This window comes from Corvus kubaryi, unplaced genomic scaffold (assembly GCF_017639235.1).
Source record: "Corvus kubaryi isolate FWS band 111438036 unplaced genomic scaffold, C.kubaryi_AGA036_p1.0 37396, whole genome shotgun sequence".
Taxonomy (NCBI): Eukaryota; Metazoa; Chordata; class Aves; order Passeriformes; family Corvidae; genus Corvus; species Corvus kubaryi.
The window spans coordinates 26382436-26394972 of record NW_024581135.1 but is presented as its reverse complement, the minus strand read 5'-3'; the positions used below and the strand labels follow the sequence as shown (position 1 = coordinate 26394972).

General features: G+C 37.5%; 1 protein-coding gene across 1 annotated transcript in view; it reads left to right on the top strand.

The window, feature by feature from the left end:
* FAM117B (family with sequence similarity 117 member B) overlaps positions 1 to 12537 on the top strand; it is a 28935-nt gene that overhangs the window by 797 nt on the left and 15601 nt on the right. Inside the window, exons 2-4 of the mRNA XM_042040562.1 lie at positions 6449 to 6621; positions 11225 to 11317; positions 11830 to 11943. Coding sequence (XP_041896496.1) covers positions 6449 to 6621; positions 11225 to 11317; positions 11830 to 11943 — 380 coding nt within the window. The remainder of the gene's footprint in view (positions 1 to 6448; positions 6622 to 11224; positions 11318 to 11829; positions 11944 to 12537) is intronic.

Genomic DNA, 12537 nt, shown 5'->3' with positions numbered 1-12537 from the left:
TTGTGATCCAAACAGTGTCCCTGAGCTTGCAATTAAAGAACTGACTAGTGCTGTAGGCATGGCACATAGCTGTAGAGCAAAAGTATTCAGTATCTCTCTTAGCAGTTGCTTTCAACAGAACCCTGCAGAAGGATGTGTGTGCTTGAGAGTGATGACATGCTTGTGCTACAGTGAAGATAGAAAATAGCGTGAGGATACCATACATTTTGTAGCAAACTGCTTTTTAACTCTTTGAAAAATTAAATAATTCTTATTGGAAATGCTGGGATTTAAGTAATATATGGCATCAGGTTGAGGATGATAGAGGCTGACATATGTAAGTCCTTTTCCTTCTTGGGATAAAAGTTTTCTCAAAAGTGCATGAATGTGGCTTTGTGTTCATGTCCTCAAATCTGGGGAAAAATGTTACTTTTAAGATACCAAAGCTTGCAGCTACTCTTTTTCATTAAATTGACTGTGGTAATCTAAACAATAAAGTTGACTAATATGCAGAAGTGTATATGTGGAAATCTAGGACTAGCCCTCCCTTTAACACTTCTGCTTCTCCTTATACTCCTCCCCCTTTCTAAAATAATGATTATATCCAGACTACCGCTTTGGGTTTTTTCTTTTTTCCTATCCTGGCTCTTGAGGAGTGATGCTGCCAAATGAGACAGTCATCACCAGTTGGTACAAGATGACTGTGTACCTCCTAGTCTGCTAGTGTAAGAGAGTACTGATAAGATTCTGAGTTAGATTTTTCACTTTGCAGATAAGAGTAATGAGGGTTTTATTAAGGCTATATTATATTATAAGGCTTTGGATTGAGGAATGTATATTCTTCATTTGAGATTCTTGTTAATCAGTAATCTGAAAGACTTTATGCACATCACAAAATCCGGTCTCCTTCCTGTGAGCTTTATAGAAATCTTGCCTAAGGTGCAATCTGCTGGCCTGGAGAATGAGGAAGAGCATGGTTAGCCTTGAGGTCCAGGTTCAAAAACTGTTTGTAAAGGCATGCGTCAGACCACTTAGGGTGGAAAAATTGCACTGTCTTTTAGTCACTGTGGAGAAGCCTGCTGAAACTATGCTGGCCTCTTTGCTACTTTGCAGAATTAACATATAGAAAGAAACAAGTCATTTGATTACTCTACGGTGTTAAGGTAATTCCAGTAGCTTTTTACAAGATGTGTGAAAACAGGAGAGTGGTGTCCATTTAATTGCTTCCACATGTTCCAGTTTCTGACTAGTACTTGTATTGGCTCCAAATGCAAACTAAACTCTTTAATAGTGCTTAACATTCATCTTGTGTAGTCCAGTGCTTGACAGAGGCTGAGTTGACTTCAGGTTTTTTATCTAAATGAGTAAACAGTGTTAGCTGAGAACATGGAAGTGGAACTTTTTTTGCTAATGAGGCAACGGTTGTGCAGACACACAAGATGCTTGAGGGTATTGGTCAGAATCTGCTGCAGAATAACTTGGGGTTTTCTGTTTCTTGCTTTCAGTTAGTGATGGCTTCTGTTCATTCCGACAGCTGTAGACACATTTTCTTAGATGAAAATGAACCTTGAGGTTAGACAAATGATAGCGTTTTCTGAACTTAGATGCTGGTTGTATCTAAGTTTAAGTGTATCTAAATATAAGTTGTATACTTCAGGCTCAGTTTCACGTTTTTCAGATTTTCTTTCCTGGGAAGCAGTTGAATAGTTGTGAACTTAGTTTTCAGGAGCCTGCTTTACACTCGAGAACCCTAACTTTTGAATTTACAAATGTGGCTTTTATGGGTTTGGGGTGTGGTTTTTGGAGGGTTTTTTTAGCCCTTGTTTTCTGATCTGAATTGCTCAACTGAATTCTCTGTTGACTACGGGGTAATTACAAATGGAAGATTCTGTCATACAACTTCTAATTTTCCATGCTTTTCTTGCCACTTCTCTCCCCTCCTCCTAAATATGACCAGGAAGCTAGATCTTGCTACTACCTGTTTTTCATCTTTTACTTTCCCTTTCTGCAGTCTCTAGCAGTTATTTCACAGAATTCAGCTTCTAATTGCCTGTTAATGTGTTCTGCCCTTCCCATCACTGGTGTGGCCTCGTTTCTACACTGCAGAGTCTGTCCTGCAATCTCCAATTTTGGTTCAGTTTTCACATTTGCCTCTTTACCTGTCTGCAAACCACCCGTTAGAGGACATTGTTTTGACCTACTAGTACACTGTTGCAACATGAGATAGAGCATACACATTTCTCTATCTTCATTGGTTTTTGCCTTGGTTTATTCACTGAGTAAAGATCTAATGGGATCTTGTTATTTGTGTTCTTATATAAAACACATCTTAGAGGAGTTGAACTGCTCAGCTGCAAAAATGTTACAGTGTACCAGGCTGAGTAAACAAGAAGATCAAGACCAGAGCCATAGCAGTTGTTTACTTTCAGGTGCCTCGAGGTGGTGAGAGAGTTCTCTGCTGGATGCTGGACTTCCTGGTATAGTCCAGTTGACTGTATTGGACATCTAAACTCATTCTGAAAATTAAGGAGAAGTTTCTAGGGAAGGGTAATATTAAAGCCTGCTTGTGTGAATGGAAGTGATAAAAATAGTATATGAAGTCTTAGAGGTCAGGTATGAACCTTTTCTTGGAGGTAGAGAGGAAGAAATGGAACTCTATTACAGTCTCAAATTTTATCATAGAATTTATTAGTTTTAATAATTTGGTGACACAATAATAGCTGCAGACCTGTTGGCCTTAATGACCAAGGTTTTGCAGTAGTTTTGAAAGATATTACTGTAGGATAAGAGAGAAGGCTTTGTGTACCGCTACATTCCTGCACTGCTTACCTAAGCTGTTTAACAAATGGTAGGTGTAAAGAAAGCTAATTCATTTTTGCACCATCATACTGTATGTTTCTTGTGGCCAGCACTTCAGGGGAGTTTATTTGGATTAAAAATATTTTCATTTACTAGAGTTAAGTAACTTGAACATCTTGGGTTTTATGAGGTTTGGTTTTCTAAAACACCACTAATTCAGTCATTCTTCTACAGTGGGACAATTTTGAATTACTAGTGAACAGTTCTCTTTAAATTTCTGTGAGGATGATAGCCAGGATTATCTTCCAAAGGGTGTATACACAGTTGGGTGGTGTGTCTGTGCTTAGTGCTCTGAGTCTGTTCGGTTCTTTTAATGAAACATGAAAAGTAGGTGGAGTCCCAGAGACCAGTTGTAGTTTTGGGAAAGACGGTTGTGCCAGCTGTGCATGGGAGAGATCCCATGAAGGTCCTTTCTGGGGAAAAGCCTGACCAAAGCAGAACAAAAAGGTCAACTGTATGTATGCTTTGATGGCAGAGGAGTTAGTTTGGTCTCACTCCTTCTCACTACTTTGGATAGCCCACTTGTATAAAAAAAAGCCTAAAGTAGAGTTTTGTGAGTTCAGTGGCTTCTTAGGCTTTTCTGCTGCTTATTTTCTCACAGTATGTGTTAGATGATGTTTCTTTGGTTTCTTTCATACCTTTCAGGTAGTTATTGGTAAGCATCTCTATTTGTTCAGTTTTGCTCTTCAGTCCCACTGCTATAGTGCCTGAGTTTACACTGCCTTTGGAGGTGCCTGGCTTTACTCTGCAAGAGGTGTGTGAGATACCAAGTTGCCTGTAGCAACTTCTGTTGGTCACTTGTACGGCAATGACCAATGAAGACATGGCAACTCGCTTGTTATTTCCCCGCATTATGGACTTCATTGATTTGTGTTGTGTATGTTCTCTTTATTTTTGTTCTATTATTTTGCTTTGTTTGAGACCAGATTGCAGAAAGACTTTTGTTTCTAAATAGATTTATACTAGTGGTGGATGGATAGGAGGGTTGATATTTGTCACAAATACTGGTTTAGAGAGATAATCAGGCCAATTAAAAGAGATCTAATATTTAAGAAGCGTCTATTTGATGAAACAGCTCCATTGTTTTTCATCAGCCACAGCTGTTGTAACTGTTATCTCTATGGAGGCAGATCTCTTGTTATGTAGGTCACATCAAGAAAAAATAGCAGCTGAACACTTGCTTCAAGTATTGTAGGGGAAAGTGCAATGAAAACATTGTATATGTTCCCACTGAAATGTTTTGAAACAGTAAGAAGGATTGTATAGTAGACTTTGCCAATTTGTATAAAGGCAGGTTGTGAAGGTGGAAAAGTAAGTAAAAACAGATCCAAACATCATTACCCATCTAAATAGAAGTAATTTGAAAACAGAATTTCTTGAATGAATTTTTAAATCAGAGGAAGAGAGAGTATTTACAGGCTTTGTGCCTTGAAATGAGCAGCTTCCCTTGAACTTAAATAGTAAACAGGCTCTTCAGTTCTCATTCTCTGTTTGTTCAGCAAAATAGTCTTTCCAGTTGTTTTTTGTTTTTGTTTTGTTTTTCTTTTTTTTTGTGGTGGAGAAGAGAGAGTAATAGATTCTGCTTTTCCAGTTCTGAAGCTGCTGCAGTGGCTTTGCAGATGATGTGGCTGACTACGTACACTTCCTGATTTATAATTTTTTTTCACATCCTTTCTGTTTCCCCTTGGTAAAAAGAGAAAAGCTTCTTGAAGAGGAAGAATGATAACTGAGAAGAAAAACAAACAGGGAGAATATGGCAGCTAATTCTAAGACAAATAATATGTTTGATTTAACTTTGGAAGCAAGCATAATTTTTAAAGAATGGCACATTGTGTTAGCATGCCACATTGTCCTATAGTACACACAAAAGGAATAGTTTTGAAATCTTCTGATACAAACAGACCCCTCAGTGTGCTGATAGTAGTCAGAGAATTTCTTTGACATGGGAGTCTTAAGTGCAAACTCCAAAACATATTTGCTGTTACACCCTGAGAGCAAATCTGCTGAGAGCTCAGTAGTAAGGTTGTATCATTGTTGGTGCTTGTAGAAATAATAAACCAGATGAAGTTTCCTGACCGCTTTGTACAAGAGCGGCTGATTATAGTGCTAAGAATTTTTTCCTTGTAGTTGAATTGAAATATTTCTCACATTTTTACTGTGTACCTTTCTAATAAATTCACATGAGGCTATTTAGTGTAGAACATCACTAGATTTAGGTGCTTTCCACTCCATTGAAATCTATACCTAACAAGTTGTATTAGTATTTATCACATGTATTTTTAGTAGATTGCAACAGCTTAGAAATTGAATTTTGGACTTTTGATGTCAGTGGTTTTATTTTCTGACTAGCAGTCAGACACTAACCAGGCACAATTTCCTTTGTAAATGTAAATGAGTTTATGTATAATACAAATTGCTGTGTTATTGATACTTCTAGTGCAGAATTCATCCTAAGGCACAGTGAGGGAGGACACATGACTGAGTTTTTCCCGTGGCCTTTTATAAAGGTTCCATCTAACTCCTGAATCATGCTTGCTGTGTTCTAGCTGTGTTTTTTAGGACTTTCTATTTGTTATAGTTAAGATTAATGCACAATTCTTTCAAGTATAATTGAAATTCTTTTTGTGGGGAGTAGATGAGTTGGTAGTAAGCTTAGATCGTTGTGATCTCAGGATTTGCCTTTTACATCTCAAAATGTGTAAGCATGTATGTGTATCTAAACCCCAGGTCTTTGCTGCTTATCGGTCTCTTAAATTTAACAACCACAGTTACTGTTCTGAGGAAATTTTCTTCAGTGTTTATTCTTCATAGCTTGCAGTGTAGTCTTTTACTGCCACCTTACTTAAGACATCATTGACAGATGGGACAGATACAAATTTTTATTTTTAACCATATTCTTCCTTCTCATGTTACTTCCTATGATTGTTGTAGTTAACTTTTTTTTTTTTGGTAAGGATTCCTCTTTGTATCTAAATTGTTCTGAAATAGGATACCAGTATAAACACCACAAATGAGGTGTTGCAGAAGATACAGCACCAGGCAAATATGAACATAGTTACCAAGTAGCATGTAAAGGGAGGAGATGTCTCAATTAGCTTGTAAAATGTAAATGATTACCCTATCAAAGTTGACTTCTGAATCTAAGGGTTATGCCATATATCATGTACTGGGTGGTTAGAATATGCTGGTTTGTAGTGTCCCTGGAAGTAAAGTAGGTGAAGGGGTGAAGGGCTAGTAGGATGAACTGTAAACTCAGCATTAAATTGAAAAAGTTCAACACAGTTTTTCTTCATTAACCTTTTGTGTGCATAAACATAGCTATTTTTATTTCTTCTACACCTTCATCATTTAAGAATCAAATGACTGTTAGACTTTTAAAGGAGTAAATAGTGGTGTGTGAACACTAATGCAACATTTGTGGCATAAGGATGTTTTTAAAGAAACCATAAAAACAGATTTCAAACTTATTCAGACTGAATAGAGCCTGGAAAAGCAAACTTAATTTCCATATTAGAAGTATCTTGTTGTATACTTAACAGCATAGTTCCAATTTGGTATGATTTCTTGTAGGCTATTAAAATGGATAAGCTCTCTGTCTTGATTTCTTTGTAATCAAATGTTCTTGCTCTACCAGACAAATCAAGACCACCTTCATCAAGCCCTTCCAGTATTGTTCGCCGGACGTCTTCACTGGATACGCTTGCTGCTCCATACCTTGCTGGACAGTGGCCTCGTGATAATCATGGACAAGCTGCTCCCTGTATGAGAGACAAAGCCACACAGGTAGGACAGAGTTTTTTGTCTTTGGAGTATGTAAGGGTGAAGACAGGATTTAAATGTGAGAAGCTTTTCCTTTGAAAACATTCACTTTAGCTTTCTTGCTCACAAGTTTCTATTCACTTTCAAATTGCAGGAATCCTACCTTTGCTATGGCATGTGTGAATTATTTGCATTCTTTAAGTAAAGGCTGAGAACTGTAGTATCGTTTAGGTGTTCCACTTCCTTCTTGCCTCAGTGCATTGTACATCTGTATTCTCATTATTCTTACAGTGTGCAGTACACTAGATAGCACTGGAGTTAATTACTGTTTACTTTAAATTTATATAGAGAACTTAGTGATGTATCCTTATATGTACGTCTGTCTCCAACTCTTCATCCTCTAATTGTAAAAGCCCTGTAATGTTCACTTGGGTTTTATGCACCCAGTATAGAATTATATGCATTGAAGAACTGCCTCATTGAACTGTGAATGGTGTTGAAATTTAGCTCAACTGGAAAGTATTAAAAAAGTACATGATTTTCCAATAAACATGAACTGCTTAACAAAATTTCACAAGCTTTAAAGGTTCCGTCCTGTGCCACCTGTAAAAACGGAAACAACAAACAATTGACTGAAGCATGACGTTTGTTTTGGCATTCCCCTTTAAAGGGAGTGTTGTTACATGACATCCCTTCTGTATGCAGAAGTGGTTCAAGATGGAGTGTTTCTTAAAATATCCTAGTGTTTCATTTCTCCTTCTGTGGGTGCAGTCTGGCAGTGGCTTTCTCTAACATGCAGCGTGAAAGAAAGAGGCAAATGTATCAGATTTTAAATCCCTGTTCCTGGAACATGGTTTCAACAAGAAGTCTCCACTAATTCCAAAGAACATAAGCAAGATGCAGTTGGAAGAGGACCTCATAGCATGTGGGGCATCCTTGTGTTTGAACCCCTGTTATGTTTGGTAACAGTAGCAAAAATGTGTCCACATAGTTTCAGTGTCTGTGGATGAGTCGGAATTGAGCAGATGAGGTGTGCAGTGTTACTGTGTGGCCTTTTGTGGGAAGAGCAGATCAGTAGAGAAGGAAGGTGTTTTGTAGGGAAATATGTCCATCTGGATAAGGTGGAATTAGGAAGTGGTGAAGAAGAAAGGACAGCTGAGGAACACGTTTTCTGTGCAGGAAAATGAATTGGAAAAATGGTTAGAAGACAGGGTGATAAAAGAAAGCACTTTGAAGTAAGAGGAGGAGGATGAAGGAAGGTATGTGATATACAAGGAATGTCTGTACATACTTAGCTATTAAAAGGCGTCATTAAAGGGCAGAACTAAACCCCTATGGGTGTCCTAACAATTTATTTTCGTATTTGATTTCTTAGGATACTTTTTTCAAAATAATTATATTTCTGTACTGCTGCCAAAGTGTTTGCTATGTTCAGTTGATCTTGTTCAGGTTAGTTTTGATATAATCTGAATAATGGTTGGGCTTTTATAATCTCGGTATTTGCCAGATACCATCCTTTTTGGCTTGCATTTTTCTTTTGCCTTTTTCTCCCAATTCTGGCACATCTAACTGCTGTGGCAGTGGGGCTTTTGTATAGAAGAGGAAATATATTTGAAAGGTTAATGGGAAGACTGTAAGTGCATTAGATATTTCTGCAGAATGAGTTCATTTAGTGGTGATCTATGGTAGTGTATTTCTGAGAGAACTAGAATGATCCGTTTGCACTTCCTAATTTAAAATTTATCAAACCAGTAGAAAATGTAGGGCTATAGACATACATCTGTATGTCCAAAGCTGATGTTGATGTGACACTGATGAGATGATATTGATTTTAGTCTTCCGATGGGCCTGAGAGCAACCACTGGAGCTAGGGACAAATTTAAAATGTGACTTACAATAGTTAGCTTCCCGAGATAATACAGACTGCCCATTTGTATTGTTCAGCTTTTCTGAAAATGTCTTATTTGGATGAAGTTTCACTGATGAGATACTCTGGTTCCAGTGTGTAATTTCAGATTTCACGAAGTCTGACATGAAATGTATGTGTTCTGATTTCAAGCCTTTAGAGAACAGGACTTGAATTTATGAAGATGTAAAAGGTTTTCAAGTTGAGTAAGCAGGGTATCTTGATTCTGTGGAGTTATGGCATAGGGAGTAGAGTCGTGCAGGAAGCATACTGGGAAGAGACAGCAATTAATGGCACACTTCAGCTTGCAGGCCTTTCTAGAGATGCCCATGGGTCATGGCTGAGAACTGTGTAAGAGATCCCAGGTCATGCAGACTGTCTCTCTATCAGATTCCTCCTTCGATTGAGTATTGTGATGAAACCTGTCTATAAAACTCAACTGAATTATGTACCTGAAAAATATTTGTTGGATGATGAATAGGTGTATTATTGAGCATCCAAGGGTCTGGCTAGGATTCATACCTGCGCATGTTGTTTAAAGTGCTCATAAAACAGGTGTTAGTAATCTTGTCTTTTTGCTTTGAATGAAACCTGTTTGTCTTACAACTTAAAATGGGACAATTACATTGTATTTTAAAAAAATTCTTAAATAATTTATTTTGACTGCAAAGCTTTTGCCTCTTAAAACTTTTTTTTTCTGAAGCGTTCTACTGTCTGTAATAAATTTAGCCTTAAACTAATTTCTTTGTAATTCTAGAAAGGGGGGAGGATGTTATGAATGGTGACAACTAAGAAGCAAGTAGTAGTACTTTAAGAACCCACTTTGCCTTTTGGTTACTTGGTCCATTTCTTGATAATAAGTACTACAAACAAAATAGGTGGAATAAGTAGAAGACGACTTGCTAAAATAGTATTGCATTTCTGTCTTGATGTACAGGTTTCCTATAGTTTAACCTGAAAAGATTTCTAACTATTTGTTTTAAGGATGAGCCTCAAAGCAACTTTAAGGCTTGAAAATGAATCAGATATTAATTTATTAAATAATTCTTGAATCTTGAGTCAAAGTCTTGAATATAAATTAAAGGCAAAGACTAATTAGTGTTAATTATTCTCCTGTAGGCAAGTGTCATTGTTGTGCTGAGTTGGGAAGCTAGAATTAGTAGCTAAAGCTAGAGGATAGAATGATACTCCTGACTGACATTTGAGAATTGACTAGACAAAAATTGGTACTTGGGAATGGGGGTTATCAATTATTCTATTTTATGATGAAGATCAGTGAGTGCTTTTCTAGAAAAACAGATTGTAATGGATTCTGATTTTGCTATGAAATGGGAATTTCAAAGCAACCATACTAACTTTATTATTCAGATTTGTCCTAGTTAGTGTTTGATTTAGAATGATGAAGATAAAAAGTATTGATAATGAAGGTTTTATTTATATGAAACTTGTGTCTGTAACTGAAACTGGTGGGGTTGCAACCTGTATATTTGGAGTTAAGGCTCCATATTCCCTGCAAAAAAGGGATTAATACCACAAAAGACTTGAGTTTCTGAGATGCAAGTGCAGCTGGGGTAAGAAAGGTCAGCATGTGGCTTCTGCAAACTCTTAGTTTCACATGTAAGAACAACCACTGCTCGCTGTAGGTGTGAAGACTTAGAGGCAATCAAAGTTCTTCTCTATAGGGGAAAGTGAGGTGTCTTAAAAATGGGATTAGCTAGATCATCACTGTATGCTGAGAACTGCATGGTGGCAACAGTGAACTTCAAGGAATTTGCTGTCTGTTTCAGTGTGTGAGCTGCTTCCAGAAATGCTTTCCCTTGCTTCATTAGGTGTATTTCCTGTGACTGCACAGAGATTCCTGATAGATGTTGCTATCTGTCTTCTTAGAGCCTTTACAGTTCACTGCTTTGAAGACATTCCTGGAGCTGGCTAGGTGGGAATACAAACTGCCCATAAAGCATGCAGTATTATCACAGTCTTGCCTGTGCATTTTCTTACCTGAAATACAGCGTGGCTTAATGATACTTTGCATTTCTCTGAACTCTTTCACCACTATATGTTTGTGAGATTTTTTTATTAAACACTAATGTGTCTGTTGGTTTAGTGAAACCAGCTTAGTATTATCTGTGTTGCTTTCTGCTTGTCCTGGGGCAACTGTGAACCCGGGACCTTTGAGGCATTATTAAATTAATTCCCTACTTTGCAATGGCTCTAGTGGTGCTTATATGCCTTGCTTTCCTTTTTCTCATTCTTGAGAGCAAGAACGTGCTTTTGAAGCTGTGCTGGTGCAGGCTTTCACAGCGTTTACACCAAGCCACCCTTGCTAATGCGTCAGAAATAACAAGGTCAGCGTTTGTGCAGGAAATTAAATACACCATCTCCCCCCAGTTCAGCACTGTCACACTGGTTCTTCAGAGCTCTCTGGCAGCTTGTGCTACATGTGAATACTGCCTTATGCTCAGTCATTTGGAAGGGAAACTAGCACATTCCTATATTACAGGAGGTCTGAAAGTTGTGGGTTTGGGGTTTTTTATTTATATGGTTTCACTCCACTTTTTTGTACTTTACCTGTGAGAAAGGCTTCTAGTTGGTTACTGTTGTTCACTTTTGGTTCTGAATCTAGCATATCTTAAAAGTTCTCTCTTCTAATTTGTCTCAAAATATTCTGCCAGAAAGTAGCAATTACCTTTTTAAATTAATCCTGTAATCTTCTTCTTACAGACAGAAAGTGCCTGGGCTGAAGAATATTTAGAAAAGAAGAGAAGCTCACACAAACGTTCATCGTCATGGGGCAGCAACGAACAACTCAAGGAGGTCAGAAATGTCTTTACTTGAGATACCTTTAGATTAAATAGTTTTTTGGTGTGCACTGATACCATGATCCTTCAGGAAGGCAGGAGTATTTTGCTACTTTGCTTAATTATACAGATGGTGGGCTTGGTAAAAAATAGGAAATGGCTTTTCATTTTATATTGATTTAATATAACAATTCAGGTGTATTAATATTTTTAATCTGAATATGTGGGAAAGAAAACACTAAATGCAGGTAACATTTTTCACCAAAGAAGGAAATAATAGCAATGACCACACTACTTTCAAACTTTATGTATTTCAAGTTCTTTCACTAAACCTCCAGAGGTGTCTTCTGAGTGCCAGCTGAACTGATAGCTAACATATTAGATTTGCAAGAACAAATCTAATGCTGGCAATAATTATGAATGTTGTGGTAGTAAATAATTTTAACTAAGTGATGGGATAAATGGATGAAATTACGTGTGTACCTGAATACACCTGTTGAAATCTAATGTAAATTTTTCCTTTGTTAGATTGCAAAATTGCGTCAGCAGCTGCAGAGAAGCAAACACAGCAGCAGGCATCATCGTGACAAGGAAAGACAGTCTCCTTTTCATGGGAACCATGCAGCCATTAACCACAGTCAGGTGAGGCTGTGTGCTTTTTGGCTGTGTTGGGTAGCTAAAACTACTTTTTGCTCCTTTCAAGGTTGTGATTTGTCTTAGAGGGGACTTAGAAATACCGCAGGCTGCTAAATACGGTGTAGCTATAGGTGAATTCTATGAAATAGAGCTTTCTTTTGACTGCTTGAGTGAATGGGGGCCCAGATCTTTTTGTTGCTTGGGTGAGCTGGCTTTGAACTCCCACTTCCAAATAATTTCAGGTAGTTAAATCCTTCCTTAAAGCAAGACTTTTAAAGTGCATTCTGCAGGTTCCACAAAAGGATGACAGAAAAGTTTAATCTAAAACTATAGGTCATCTTCTTCATTATATGTTGCTGTAACAATTGTGACTTTGCATGTAGAATATGACATGGAGCAAACTGCTGGTAAAACTGTATACTCAAATAAAAAGTAGTTCTTCTGAGCACATTTTGATGTCTTGCCAAGCACTTGTCTAATACTGTGATGAGATTTAGAGAGCTTACCTGACAAAAGGCTATTCCATGAGATTATTTATTTAAGTGTTTACACACTACATGACTTCATTCAGCCTTTTTAAGATTTTTTTTTTTCCCCCTG